At 58.2% G+C, this 15,325-nt stretch overlaps 1 protein-coding gene across 6 annotated transcripts in view; it reads left to right on the plus strand.

Moving 5' to 3' along the window:
* Window positions 1–15,325, plus strand: part of SDK2 (sidekick cell adhesion molecule 2) — a 157,601-nt gene that overhangs the window by 70,502 nt on the left and 71,774 nt on the right. For all 6 annotated transcript variants that reach the window (XM_054047856.1, XM_054047860.1, XM_054047862.1 and 3 more), the window contains exon 2: window positions 7,638–7,797. In XM_054047856.1, the coding sequence (XP_053903831.1) occupies window positions 7,638–7,797 (160 nt within the window). The remainder of the gene's footprint in view (window positions 1–7,637; window positions 7,798–15,325) is intronic.

Consider the following 15,325-nt stretch of genomic DNA (forward strand, 5'->3'; position numbering starts at 1 on the left):
ATCCCAGCCCCCCCCATCCCCACCAGCTGCCTCATCATCATTTCCACAGCAACCATCCTCGTCATCACAGAGGGGGGCTGCAGGACTCCAGTGGGAAAGGAGCAAGTGAAATCCTCAGGCAGGAGGATGCCCTCAGCATGCAAACAAGGAGCCTGTCTGAAGGAGGATAATAAGGGTTTCAGGTGACACTGTGCCTACATCACTCAATTGCAGCCACCTCTGGGGTGGAGGATGGCAACCGCCAATGCACATCACAACATCATGAAGACTGGAAAGCCGGGCTGGGAAAACCCCCCCAGTCCCATGAAAGACGTCATGGGACATTGGTGTGCCAGACATGCAGACAAACCTTGGGGAACTCGCCCAGAACTTGGAAGAGCTGCGCAGGCTCAGTCCAAAGCTGGCTGCATTTCAGCACTGAGTGAGTAATCTCTGTGCAGTGTTGCTGTGTGGCGGTTAAATAAGTGCTGTGCCCCACCCCAGAGGTGGCTGCATTTCAGTGCTGAGTGAGGAATTTGGATCCGTGGTATTACAGAGATTAAGCTTTTCAGATCTGTGTCTCCCAGCATCCCGCTCTCAGTCTCGGCACATGAGTTCCCAGTGTTGCTGAAGTCCCCGCTGCTTGCTGGTGGCTCTCGGCAGATGGGTCTGGGGCGGGGGAACCCAGAACCAGCTAGCTGTAAAAAGGCAGTCGTGACCTTCGCGAGCACATCACCATGGCATGATCAATAGTGGAATTATGCGCCTCTTCTCCGCCTCTGCGCTGCGTTTCACCTTGTAATGCAGAACAGATGGTGGAGGGGCTTCGAAGCAGCAAGAAGCGAGTGTGCTGTTTGAGATCACATTCGGAGGTGTGCGCAATCGCTCCGTGCCCCCCACACCTGGAGTGGGGTCTCAGCTTGGCACAGGGAGGGGCTGCCTGGGTGCCTGAATATGCCAGGCCTCAGCGCTCGAGTGTCTCGGACCAGCCCCAGGGCTCTGCCGCTGCTCGAAGTCCGTCTGCTGCTAGTGGCCTGCGCCTTGGCCGGGGCGGGGGTCTGGGAATTCTGGAGCCCGGACCCTGGCTGCTGGTGCCTTCTGGGGTGGGAGGGGCTGGTCTCAGCCAGTCAGCAAATAAAGCCCGGCCCGCCCCACCCTGTCGAGACTGGGGCTGGATCCCGTGGCAGCCGGAAAGGGAGACTTGGGCTGGGGGGTTCTGGATTGGGGTGGGACTATCAATTGCATCCACAGGCACCCTACGCCAGCGAACACCCCTTCCCCGGGCACAGGGCCCTGCCGATCCTGAGGCCAACTGCGCTCCCTGGCCTGTGCTGTCCACACTTTGCAGGCGGTGGCCTCTCGCCCCTCAGGGGGAGCCCCCCAAGCCCAGCCTGCCCCCCCCCCCCGCCACTAGGCATGGAGCACAGGCTGAGCACGGGGCCAGGGTCAGTGTCTGTAATTCCCTCCCCAGGCAGACCTCCCTGCAATCTGTATCCCCCCGGCTGGGTTTTCTCCTGCCATTCATTTGTAACCAGTCCATTTGGGCCTTGCTCATTTCAGAGCTGCCGCCCCCCAGCGCCTTCTGCCACCCCCCTTCCCTTTCCAGGAACGTGCTGGATAGCGACAGACGGTCCCATCTTCCCCTCCGATCTCGCTCCGAGCCTCACGATTACCCGGCTGCCCTGGAAATCGGCTTTGATTAACTGCTTCGTCTGGAGAGTGGAGGGGCTCTGCCACCCGCCTGGAGTAACGGCTTTGCTGGGGAGAGAGTGTGTTGGGTGGGAGGGGTCATTCAGTATAACCCCCACCCCGCCCCGCCTCGCACCCAACCCCTCTCCTGCCCTCCCGGAGGCAGCCAGGACAGGTGCAGTAGGACCGGGAGCAGAGCAGGCTGAGAGGCCACTTATCCAGGGACCGGCTCTGGGTACACCATCAGCAGTCAGTTCCTTCCCCGGCTCGTCCCATCCGGGAGGCGAGACCCAGGATGTCAGTGGAGCAGCTCGCCAAGTTGTCATGGAAGGCCAGTTTTCCCAGCTCTCCTGACTTCTCCGGGAGGCAGGCCCCCGGCGAGCTGTCACATGGGTTTGTGAGGCTGCAGCAAGGTGGGACTTTCTAGCTCATGGAGGGGACCTGGGTTCTAGTCCCAGCAATGCCACTGATTCACTGGGTGACCTTGGGCAAGTCACATCCCTGCTCTGTGCCTCAGTTTTCCCATCTGTAAAATGGGGCTTATGCTGTTTGCTCTCCTTTGGGTGCGATCCAGCTGCAAACTCCTCAGTGCCTAGTTTCCCCACTGAATCCCCTGGGATTTCCACATGCAGGGGGACTTGTGGGGCCAGATGCATTGAGATGCGCCAGTGAAAGTGGCTGTGTTGGGGCCAGACATCGCTGCTACTCGTCCCTGTCTGCAGAGGCAACTTTTCATAGCAGTGTCTTTGCAGGCTGTCTGTCTCTGCTAACCCATGGCCATAGTAGGTCACAGAGCACATACGGCTACTCGGTTCCTAGATAGCACCTCCAGAAATGAAAGGCGGGCGGGGGCTGAGGGACTGTATCTGTCATGTTTATTTCCTTCCCTTTCATTTGGGAGCCGGCCTGTCGGAGCAGCCAGCTCCAGCCGGCGTGTTTCAGCCAGCGGAATGGGCGCGAGGGCCTTTCATGCCCCCAGAGACGTGTTTATCCCATGCGCTCTCTGCCAAGGGGCATGCCTCTGATCCCCCTCCACTGTTAGGAATGCTGCTGGATGGCAGACAGAGGGCATTTGTAGTGCAGATTGGCATCAATTTATTGTTTTCCTCTCAGTTCTCAAGACTTAGCAGTTTTGCTTAAGCTAAAGAGCTTGACTTATGCCGGGGGGGAAGAAAGATGAAGGCGTTTTCTCTTTCTTTCTTCTTTTGCTTTTCTTTTTCAAGAAAGATTAGATTGAAAATAAAAGTGAAGGAAGATTAGCTAGCACTGGAGACTCTGGGGGCAGACAGTCCGGCGGCCTGGTCCTCGGGGCCTGGAACCAGCAGAGGATATGTTTAGGGGTGAATTTTAAACCCCCAAGAGGATGAGGCATGACCCCTCGCTGCCATGCAGGGCGCCCTGAAACACACCAGGATTCCGTTAGTTATTGGCCTGTTCCTTGGTGCGACTGGGGCTTTGCTGTCGTCGGAGTGATCTGGGCCAGGGATTCCGGCCGGTGCCCTTTGTCCCTGGGTTTCAAAGCACTTGCCAGTCATCACAATGCACCTGGTAGGCAGCTGCACCCTGCAGGGCAGTCTTGAAGGGCAGAGAAGGAAAATCTAGGCTAGGGAATAGACCTCCTGTTAGTTGGGTGCATTCAACCCAGACCCAGTCCTTGGCCAGCTAGCATGTGTTCAGACTAGCTTCCCCTGTCTGTGCTGGGGCGGCCATAGCCTCCCTGCTGTGCTGTGAGCGGGGCTGGTGTCTGCTGTCCTCCGGGCATGGGGGGAACCACGGCGCTTGCCTGCCCTGGGGTGAGAGCCTGACGCTTTCGGTGTTAAGCGCTCACTGGAGACATTCTGCCGACGGTCTGCTTTACGCCGACGGTCCTGAGTTTGGTCTGCGGACGAGAGAGGCCAGGAAATCCAAACGCCCACCTCCGAGCAAACTGCCCCGCATGAAAGAAGCGGAGAGCCGTTTAGTGCCATGCGCACCCCCTCCTGCCCCCAGCCTGTTGTTTGCTGTGAAGCGGGCCCCCAGGGGGAAGGGGTATTCAACCCCCGGGGGCCAGGGCCGCTATTGTCTTCAAACAAACTGCTGCTGACAGGAACTAAGGGCAGCGGGTTTGGTGCGACGGGTTTATTTTCTCCCCCCCCCCCTCCCGTAAATAAATAAATAAAATAAAACTGCAATTCAAAGCACACTTGAAGGCTGCTGGGGAATATGAATGTGCCTTTGAAGTACAAGGGCTTCCATTTGTTAAACCGAAAATGGAGCTGTGTGTTTCAATTTAGAGGTTCCTTAGCAAAGCAAACCAGAGAGGAGCGACTGTTTCTTCTTCTCTCACTCAGCCTGCAACTCCCCAGCCCCCGGTGTGAAAAGTCCAGCACCATCTGAGCTGCTGCAAAGGGAGCGGGGAATAAAGGAAACAAAGCAGCTTAAATAAGCCCTAGATGGACTAAGCTCTTGTCGATATGGCTGTAAAAAGGGCTTGGAGGGAGGTTTCTGAGCGGTGTGATTACTGAGGTGGCTTCTCGGGGTAACCAGATTAATGTAGACCTGTGTCAGCCACCCCTGGTTTAAAGAGTGACTGCGGGGGGTTCATCTTGTAGTGAATCTAGCTGGGTCTGTGAGACCTCTAGTGGATGGATCAGAAGTGCTCAGCTGTGTTTCATAGGACCTGTACTGTTAATCACTAATGGAGATTCTCCTTTAGCTCAGGTAGCAAGATCCGAATTCTGTCCCCACTCATGCCAGGATGTTCCACCGGCAGTGGAATGACAACTGTGACTTCCTTGGTGTCCCAAGATTTTTTCCACTATTCCCAGATCAAATTGGCGCGGTTTGTGTGTTGAAAGCAGGACGTCCTTAGTGGTGTTGGATCAGGATGGCCAGTGGTTTCACTGCTGCACAGAGGAAGAACACCCAGCTCACACTCGTCTATCTGTGTCGGCTCAGGCAGGGCTAATGGGAGCATGAATTGGCTTGTGTCAGTAAAGCCACTTCCACAGGGCGTCCTGCTGGAGATGGGCTAGGACTTGAGTGGGAGCCATCTGGAGCCTCAGCTCTCAACCTTTCCAGACGACTGTCTCCCTTTCAGGAGTCTGATTTGTCTTGCCGACCCCCAAGTTTCACCTCACTTCAAAACGACTTGCTTAGAAAATCAGACATAAAAACACAGAAGTGTCCCAGCCATTGTTTCTGACACATCACTTCCCTCCTCCTTTTCACCATAGAATTATAAAATGAAGCCAGTGGAATAGAAATACTGTCCTTCCATTGCAGCGTAAGGTCTATAGAGCAGGATAAAGAAGTCATTGGATGAAATTTTAGTTTGTGCTGACTTTGCTAGTGCGTTTTATGGAGCCTGTTGTCAAACGAGGCAAATCTCTATGTGAGTTGTTGCACGCCCTGGAAGGCTGCTGTGTACCCCCAGGGGTATGCGTAACCCTGGTTGAGAACCACTGCTCTAAAGGCCCTCACTGTGTCCTGTGTTCCAGGAGACACCAGAGCCCTGCCGGAGAAGCAACTTGATTTGTCCTTTAGGGCTACCCCAACTATGCCTAGAAACACCTGCCTCTTCCCCCGCACCCCCGAGTCCGAGCAGCACAAAGATCCTTGGTTCCTTTGGTCTGGGGTTTTCACCCCTCCTGCCATGTGCTCTGAGCAGCAAACTCAGCTGCTGGGAGGAGTCCACTGGCAACACCCATCTTCCCAGGGAGGAGAGCAATGATAGAGTCTCTGGTCCTTTCGTTGGCGACTCCCCAATCCAGACGTGGGGAGTTTCCACTTGTCTGGACCCAGAGCCCGTCTGGTATTGATGGGGCTCCTCTTTTGGGAGGGGCAGAACAATTTCCCTGGAAGAGCAGCGCCTCTTCCTATGAATGTCCCTCCCCTGCAGAGTCGTGCAGACGGTCGCAGAGGCTCATGCTACGCCTGCTCGCACATTGCCCCGCAGTACGGAGCACAGACACTGCCAGGGAGATTAATTCAGGCAGCCGCTCACAAGCATTCGACAACGTCCGAACACCGAACGCTTCCTTCGCATTCTAATACCGGTTCGATCAATATTAACCCGCCAGTGGGCCCGGCGGATTCCAGCTCCGGATCTGTCAGTGTCCAGTTGAGACGTGAGGACCTTGGCATGAGCTGGTGCCTGGTCTGCCAGTGTCACATGGGTGAAGGCCAATGGGAGAGGAGGTGCCGAATGTGAGGGGTGGTGGTGTCCGGCAGACAGCCAGAGGGTGGGGAAGTGCCGAATGCGAGGGGTAGTGGTGTCTGGTTGGTGGCCAGTGGAAGGCGAGGTGCCGAATCCGAGGGGAAATGGTGTCTGGGTGATGGCTAGTGGCCAGCGAGATGTTCACAGGACACTGTCTATTGCCGTGTGCCCCCCACTTTGCCTAGGATAGAGCGCTTGGTTTAACAGCCTGAGCTGGGTCTGGGAGCCTGGGACGCCTGGGTTCCATCTCCCCCGTTGTGTGACTGTGGGTGATGTCCTAGCGGGTTCCCCTGTGCTGGGAAGCAGGGGTACAGCTTCTGCCCTGCCTGGCGGGGGGAGGGGGGGGGAGGGAGGTTTGCAAAGGGCTTTGAGATCCCCTGGCACCAAAGCATCGTTATCTCCCCGGCCGCAACATGGAAGTCACCACTGTCAGCACAGAAGAAATCTTCCCCGGGGCAAAGACGTCCCCAGATCTCATCTCAGCCTTGGCAGGGCTCTTTTAAGCACCAGGTGGCTGGAAAGAACAAACCCTTCAAAGTCCCCTCACTCCCTCTCCTCTCTCACTTCTGTTTTCCTCCTCCACCCCCCTACCCCCGGGCCCCTTTCCACACCTCCTCCCCCACCCAGCCGTGTACCAGGGCCGCTACCCTGCTGAGGAGGAGGGGTCAGGTTGGCGAGGTGGGTGCTTCCAGAGAGCGAGGCTGGGGCTGAAATTGCCTCACTGAGGCCCAGCCCAGGCGGGTCTCGGGGGGGTTGCGCTGGCTTTTGTTGGTAGGATCCTGACAGCTCCATCCCACGTATGCAGAGGAGAGAATTGGCTCCGTCTCTCAGCCACCAGCCCAGCCAGACCGCGGCACTGTCAGCCAGTGGAGTGACATTGGGGTAGACCCCCAGCAGCTCTCTTGAGGGGGTTTTCTCTGTGGAAACCCAACCCCCGCTTCTCCCGGTCCTGCTCCCCTCCCAGCCCTGGCATAACGAGCTACCCCCTGTTCTGGCAACAGTGGGCTGGGCTTGTTAGCCTGGTGAGGAGGGAGGTTAGAGCAGGGGGCTGGGAGGCGGGTTAGGGCGTGGGATTGAGAGTCCAGGTTCCTGGGATTTAACCCCGTTGAGGGAGGGAGACTGCTCTGATGGTTTGAACAGGACTCCTGGGTTCTCGTCCCAGCTCTGTCTCTGACCCTGACCCGTGCCACCTGCCCTTGGTTTCCCCAGCTGTAAAGCAGGACTGAGACTGGCCACGGTGTGTGGTGGGGCCCGGGATGGCGCAGGGGGTCGCTGGCAAAGTGCTGCCCCTGTGATTGGCAGCCCTGGGAGAGGGATCAACTTCCTCTCTGCCACTGAGTGCGGGTGTGCCCCGGGCAAGGCTCTTCACCTCAGTCCCCCCTGTGTAATCCTTGCGCCCTCCCGCCCTGCCCGGGACAACGGGGCTCTGACCGTCAGGCTGAACGAGCAAAGAGGAGGCTTCAGTCTCAAGCCAGCCCTCCCTGCAGGGCGGCTCTGCTAGAGTCAACGGAGGCATGTGCCAGCGGCTCAGGGAGGCAGCTGGGCTGGCGTGTGCCCACCTGACGGGGCTGAGGCTGGTCTTAGAAGGCGGGTGACTCCTGGGGGGGCTGAGGGAGTCCCGCTCCGGCCAGTTGCCATTCAGCCTGGTGTGTGGCGGCTGCAATGCGTGGGTGCCATGGGGGCTGTATGCCCTGTGGGAGGGGATGGGGGCCACATGGGGTGCTCTGGAGATCCAGTGGGTTTAATTTTGCCCCTTTGCCTCTCTTTCTAGATGACGTTTCGCCGTATTTCAAAACGGAGCCGGTCCGGAGCCAGGTCCACCTGGAAGGGAACCGCTTGGTCCTGACCTGCATGGCCGAGGGCAGCTGGCCACTGGAGTTCAAGTGGCTTCACAACAACAAGGAGCTGACCAAGTTCTCTCTGGAATACAGGTGAGCGAGCCCCTGCGCCCGCCTGGCCCTGCCGCGGCGGGGAACTGCTGGGACCTTTCACGTCCAGACAGCCGCAGCAAAGGGGCAGGGGAGCTTTGCACGTCTCGACTGTTTCTTCTGCTCAGGCTGTTGTGGGGTAGGACGAGGGGAGCCGGGGCGTCCCAGGTGCTGGGGGATCCCAGGTGAGGGCACACAAGCGTCCTGTAGAGCGGATGAGTTCCCCCGGGGTCTGGGTGCGCAGCGGGGGTGGCTTGCTGGGGAGGTGGGACGCAGGGACAGGCTCGGAGCCAAGATGAAATGACGTTTCCCTCTCCCGGTCTCCCTGGGCCCAATCCACCCGAGGGCAGGAAATTGCTAACAGTGTCGCTACCCCAAGTCCCCGTAGCCTGCTCAGCAATCGAGGAGCGGGCAGGGCCATCGGGATGTCCCGGGATGCACCGGCTCCCACATCCACGGCACTGGAGAGCGGCTAAGGGACCAGGGCTGAGGAAAAAGGGAAGAGTGGCAGGAGACGTCTGTCCCCCTTCGCTCTCCACGCTCCTGTCCCTTGCTAAAGGTCCAGCTGGACAGCGAGGGGGGCAGGTGCTGGCGGTGGTTTTCCTGGGGCGCAGGCAACTGCCCTGCGCTGGCCATGGGTGTCCAAGAGACCTGTGGAAATTGCCAGTTCATTCCTGGATTCACCCCCTTCTCCCAGAAAAAGACCTAAAAATCGGGATGTCCCTATAAAATCGGGACATATGGTCACCCTACTGGGCAGGGACTCAGGATCGCCAGGGACGAGGTGGCCACGGTGCAGCCTGCAGGCCACACCCCGTCCAATACGATCTGTGGCTGCCATCCCTTGAACGCAGAGTGTGGCCTGGGGAGACTACAGGTCCCAGCATTCAGGGCTCCATCTTGGCCCGGCACAGGGGATTAAGGGGGAGCGTTGCATGCTGGGACTTGTAGTCTCAGCTGGCTGGCCCTCTGCAGGAGATGAGAGCAGCTGGTACCAGTAGGGTGACCAGATGTCCTGATTTTATAGGCACAGTCCCGATATTTGGGGTCTTTTTCTTATATAGGCTCCTATTACCCCCCACCCCCGTCCCGATTTTTCACACTTGCTGTCTGGTCACCCTAGGTATCGGCCACATTTTAGGCAAATGACGTGCCCTCCACCCCCGCAGGTTCCTCAGGCCTGGCCCCTGGTTCTGGTCCATCTGGGTGGGAGAGAAGGAGCCGTGCGTGTGGTGCCTTGCCGTGTCTGGAGAACGCGCTGGGGCAGGGAAGCGCAGGCCGGCGTCGGGAGGAAGTGCTCAGGCGGAGCGGCATGTGGGCGGAGGCCAAGGCGACGGGGCTGCTGAGGTCCCTGCTTTCCCAGGAGGGTTTAAAACCCGCTTCCCAGGAACAGTCTGGCTGTGGACTCCCTTTGCCCCGGACCAGCACCGCCCATGGCCGAGACGTTCCCAGGGAGCGAGTGCGGGACTGGGGGGCATGGGGAAACCCATTGGGCATTGAAATATTATAGTGCAGTAGCACCTGGAAGCCACGGGTAGGGATGGGGCCCTCACTGTGCTAGGCTGTCCCAGGCTGACCCCACCAGGGACTGATCAGCTGCCGTTCACTGAGGCTGGGACGCCAAGGATCCGGTGATAACCTGGAAATCACCCGGTCCTCATAAAAGCGGAGCTCGTGCAGGTAGATCCTGCACGAGCCGCTGGGACCGGATTTCTAGTTGGCTCAGGCAGGGGGCTGCAAAGCGTGATTCTGCCGGGAGCAGGCTAGGAAAGAGAAGGGAGCAGCGAGGCCTTTGACAGCCAGTGTGGGGTAATTCCAGCCAGGAACCGGCTCCTGCAGAAGACCCCCGGTTTGGGGGAGAGGATCTAATTGACCCGTTGAATTTACGTCAAGCTGTTTGATTTGGAAGATTCAGAGCTGAGGCCTGGGAGAAAAGGGACGGGGCCTGTGTCAGGAGAGCACGCGGGCCAGGGCATCCGCTTGGTGGCTTCCCCAGGCACCGGACCCACGTGTAACACAAAGACAGTCCCTGCCCGGGTGGCTGCAGCAAACGGAGGCAGGGGGCGGGGGACTGCTTTGGGTCAGTGAGATCTGTGTGCAGCGTGCACCCCGCTCTGCTAAGCCATTAACGCCGGGTGGAGCGCTTTGAAGATGAAAAGTGCCGCATGCTAATATTACAGCGCTGCGTACTTGGCCGTCGCTCGCCATCTTCACGCCGTTCGTTAGCTGTCCCGCGCTTTGACCATTATCAGTAGCTTTCGCCGTGATTGGCAACGCCACCCCCTCCAGCCCGGCGGCGACAGCCCCTCCCACCGACTACGGGGCCCATCGTCAGCTTTATTCCTCGCTCCCAGTTCACGTGGCGGGTGGGAGAAATCAGAAAGAAAAGCCACTGGTCCGGAGTCACAGCCGCTCGAGGCTTGCCTTTAAACCAAGCCTCTCCCCGTGTGTGTCATCCTCTCTATTGTAATCAATAATTCAGCCCTAGACCAGCCATTCCCCATTTCAAGTAATCAAATACAAAGGCTTCTCGTTGCCGTAGCAACTCCTAAGTGGTCCAGGACCCTGGGAGCGCAGACAATGGGCCCGCGTGTGAAATCCCCTCCCTGACAGCCGCCTTGAGGGCCCCATTGTTAGCTGCTGGGCCCACGGCCTGCTATGAAGGGAAATAACTTTGTTGTGTGTTAGCCGAGGAGGTGGGTGCAGAGGGCCCAGGAATGCTGGGCTCTACCCTCGCTGCGCCGGGTGGCTGGGCTGGGCTGGGCTTTTGCTTTGAGGTTTATTTTTCCAGTTGAGATTCTGGGGTTGCAAGGAAAAATGCCGAGCTGAGAGTCAAACTACCTCTCCCTGCTGTGCGCAGACAGGCAGCGAGCTCTGGGCAGGCCGGAGTCACACCCCGTCGCACTGCACCCAGGGCCCATCCCTGGGCTCTGCGCTCCAGCTAACCTCTCGGGGCAACTGCCTGAGCAAACAATGGCTCTGTGGCTCCAATCACCATCGCATCTGGGCACCGCACCATCATTAATGAATTTGTCTTTACATAAGCCCCTGGAGCCGGGCCAGTGTCATTTTCCCCATGTTATAGATAGGGAAACTGAGGCACAGAGCTGCAAAAGGTCTTGCCTGCGGTCACAGAGGCAGCTGGCTATTGAACCAAGAGCTCCCAAACTCCGGCTCATTGCCTTAGCCACACTCCCACAGCGAGCGTGAGACCCTCCAGACTTGGCTTGCAGTGACTCGCTGGGGGGGAGGGGTGTCACTCGTTAAGCAAACAAGCGTAGAACAAATTGCGAGCGAGAGGGCTGGAGCGAAGCGGGTGCTGCCCAGTGGAGTCGGGGCCAGGTGGGTGAGGAAGTACCAGCACGAGGCATGGGTGTTTCACACGCAGCCCGTCACACGCCTCAGCCTTCCCTGCCCCCTGCTGTAAGCACAGACCCCTCCCTCCCCGGCTCTTGGGAGGGAGGCACCACCGTGATGCCCGCAGCAGCCCCGTGGAGTGTGTAGCGGGGGGGCCTGTCCAGGCAGTAGAGCCCAGTAGAGTCCCAGCCTCCCACACTGCAACCAGTCACAGGAACACAGCTGCCAGTTCGAGGGAGCTTGGGATCTGTGGGTGCAAATGCTCCCATTCAGGCTTCCGACAACCCTCAGGCCCCAGGAGACCCCCGCTCTCCCAGCTTTCAGCAGCTCCTGGGGCAAACCCACCAGGACACTTAGCACAGCCGACTCAGGGGACTGACAGGTCGGGGGAGATGGGGACTTGAGGGTGCGGTGGGAGTGGGGGAGCCAGGTGAGCGTCCCGACCGGGGCATGGACCCCCAGATGGAGTGCGAGGGCTGGGAGCTCGAATCGGGCTGGGTTTGCTGCTGTAAACTCCCCTTCGATGCTGAAACCTCCGGGAGGCGACAGAGAAGTCGGCGGTGCCGGGGGTGGGGTGGATCTCTGGGTCACTGAGGGGGCTGGGGATCAGAGCGGTGAGCAATATGGGGAGCCAATTAAACAGGGCAGCGAGAGAAGCGCTGAGGTGGATGCCGACACGACAGCTTATCTGGCAGCTGCTGCGGTGGCGTTTCCAAGGTGGGTTTATTTATTCATGTGACAGGTGCTGGGGCTGGGATTGTGGCGTGCACACAGATCAGCCCGGAGAGGAGCCAGCCATTGCGGCTCTTAAAGGGGAAGACAGGAAACAGGCTCCTGGTTAACGTGTTACGGAGCAGGGCAGCATGTCAAGGGGGCTCTTCCCGTCCACTTGGAAAGTCCCGCAACAGCCGCATTGTGCAAAACCGGGCCAGGGAGCCACTTGCTGCCCCCTCGCCCGCAGCGCCGCCCCGCTGGCCAGCGTAGGTGCTGCGGTGCATTTCGATACGGGCTGAGAACCAGCTAGCGTAGTCCTGTCTTTGTTAGTGGCATGGGGAGGGGGAATCGAGGCCTTTCCCCGTGGAAAAGAGTCCCGTGGTTAGGGGAGGCTTGGAAAGGTGAGAGGGATGTCAGGAAATGTCAGTTGCACCAGGAACTAATAGATCCATCAAGGAGAAGTGAAATTTACAGCTAGGCAAAGTAAGGGAAATGCTGCTTGAGAACTCGTTTGCGTTGGATTGAAGGTTACTTCTTTTGTGTGTTCTGACATGGGACGATGACAGGTTGTGTTTTAAGGGTTATAGAGCAGCGGTTTTCAACCTTTCTTCATTTGCGGACCCCTAAACATTTTCGAATGGCGGTGCAGACCCCTTTGGGAATGTTAGACATAGTCTGCGGACCCCAGGTTGAAAACCACTGTTCTACGGTAACGACCTTTCTCGGATCCTTTACACATAGTCTGTGGACTCCCAGGGGTCCGTGGACCCCAGGTTGAAAACCACTGTCAGAGACCTTTCACTTTTTGAATCTCAAGTCTACTGTCATGAAATATTTGCCTGGCTCCCCCATTGTCTGACCCTCCCACCCCGGAATGTCCCACAAGTGTGAAAATTTACATTGATAAAAATAAAAAAAAAAAACTGCTTAAAAATAAACATCACTGTTATCTGTCAAAATGATACAGAAACGAAAATGGGATTCTGCCCAGCCTGTGGTTGGGGGGGGGAGAGGGGGGAGAGAAGTGATGCCAGGGTGGGAGGGATGGAGGGAAAGGATAGTGTGTGGGGGACAAACAGTAAAGATTAGACCTTCTCCAGGGTCTTGTCCAAGGGACAAGTTACTCAGCCTGCTTGCACCAGTTGGGCACCGGAGAGAGGGTGCCTCTGAGCTGCTGGAGGAAGGAAACCTTCCCACTTTGCCAAACAGCAGCCAGTCACTTGTCCGGCATGGAAAGGCAGGACTCCTGATGTAGCCACTTCTCCAAGGACACTCTGATTGCCAGGGTCCAACTCCCAAGAGTTAACCCATTCAATTCCGGTCCTGTCTTTCTCTCCCTGGCTGCATCGGACCACGAGTCCTTGGAGTGATGGGGACGTTCTCTGGATTTTACGGGGCTGTGGCTGGGATTCCCAGGTTTAGCTGTCAGGAGAGCAGGGCTGGGCTGAGGATGTCAAGCCAACGGGCTTGCCCCTTGGTGACCTGGACACATTGGAAAACAAGCACCTGATGCAAAGTGAAAACGATCGTCGCTCTAATAACGAGCCGTACCTCTGCGGCTCCCCACAGACATCCCGCTCCTCAGTTAACAGCGACAGAGCCTGGAGTTAGAAGCCAGGTCTCCTCTGCCCTTTCTGCTGGACCATGCCGCTGCCCTGCCTGTGATGCACGTGGTCAGTCGCACCAATACCACCTTCGGCTGGTGAGTCAGCGTGCCCAGGGGAGAGGATCCTTCCTGACCCCTGGGGAGGAGAGACTGCAAAGGAGGTGCTGAGGTCACAGAGACGAGGCCGCCCCAAATGCATCCTGCAGCATCCACCACTGTCGTGTCCCGGTGCCGAGAGTGGGTGGGTCGGGTTTACTACTGCCAGTGTGGCCTCCTGATTAGCATAGGAGACCTGGAGTCCGGACTCCTGGGTTCTGTTCCCGCCCCTGGGCTGGGCAGTGGGGGGCTAGTGGTTAGAGCAGTGGGGCGCTGGGAGTCAAAATGCCTGGGTCTGCTTCCTGGCTCTGGGAAGAAGCGCGGTTTAGTAATTAAAGGACTGGGAGCCGGGACTTCTGAGTTCTATTTCCAGGTCTGCCACTGACTCATTGGATGGCCATGGGAGAGTCACCTCCTAGCTCTGGGCCTCAGTTTCTCCATCTGTAAAATAGGAGCAGGGCCCATATTGCTGAAGTGCTTTGATATCATTGGCTGAAAGGTTTCATATAAGTGTGACGGTCACGGTTGTCTCACGGGTGCAAAGGTGACGATTTCCCAGCCCTTGAGAAGGCTCCAGATTCCCCGATCCAGCTTCCAGCCAGAGGCTTGTGAGAGAAAACAAACCCGTGCTGCAGGGAAAGGCAAACAAGCCAGCGCGCTGCTCTGCGGCTAATGAAGCAAGTCACTGCCTGACTCTAACCCTCTTCTCCAGCCGGCCCTCGGCAGTTCGGTGCAGCCTGAGTCTCCGTGGAGACGGACGCCATTGAGACGAGGGTCTGGGCCTCTTGTCTGGAAGTTGGGGGCTGCTGGTGAGGAAGCAGAAGTGCTGGAATTAGTTGTTCAGTTAATAGAGATGTAGGTGGCCCTGAGCCAGTCAGAGGGGCGGTAGTAATTAGCAGTTAACGAGTTTAGAAATGGTCTAGTTTTTGGGGACGGCAGGGCTGGCCTGGATGCGGGAGCAGGGCTGGGAGATCCCTTTATGCCCAGGGCTCCCTCCTTTCTCTGACTCTTGGTTGGGTTGCGCCGGGGTGCGGCCATGGGCACCTCTCCAGTGGCAAGCGGCGAGCGGATCGGCGCCGTGGAGCTGCTGTCAGGCCGGCCGGCCTTGAAGAGCGTCTCTCTCCCCAGATGCTCCGGCGGTTTCGTTCTTTGCTGCCGGTTTAGGCTTGGCAGAGCTCGCACCCGCCGTCCATCTGTGCTGCCCTGGTGAAAAAGGAACGAGGCAGGCCCCCCGGGTGCGTCCCCGAGGGAACCCACTTTCTCCTTCACTGCCTGGGCCCCGGCATGGCTGGGTCATTGCAGCGGGGTTTGCTTGGGCAGCTCCTCCCAGCGCCGGGGCGAAGGATGTGGAGCTGCCAGGTCTCTCCTACACATCAGGTGGGAGTGGCAAATGGAGGGGCAACCCACCGCCACATCATGACAGGTTACAAAATCAAGCTCCAAGCCAGGCCGGCGACCTCTTCCCAACATCCCCTGGGTGGCTGCCCCCCTCGGCTTGCCAGGGGCCTAGCGACGAGCAGAGCCATGTAGCTGTGTGGGAGTCACTTTGAGCATCGGGACTGATCAGGCAGCCCGCCTGGGCAGAGCTAGCCCGCATAGCAATATGCTCTACCTGGCCTAGTCAACGTGCTCCGGGTCCGTCCGGCGCCTGGGACTGTAAGTCAAGCAGCGTGCACCGTACGGCTGCCAGACGCTCACTCCCACTGGGCTGCTTTGGGGCTTAGCCGCGATGCCGGAATGTGACCTGAAACCCAATTC

This window comes from Malaclemys terrapin, chromosome 13, assembly GCF_027887155.1.
Source record: "Malaclemys terrapin pileata isolate rMalTer1 chromosome 13, rMalTer1.hap1, whole genome shotgun sequence".
NCBI classification, from domain to species: Eukaryota; Metazoa; Chordata; order Testudines; family Emydidae; genus Malaclemys; species Malaclemys terrapin.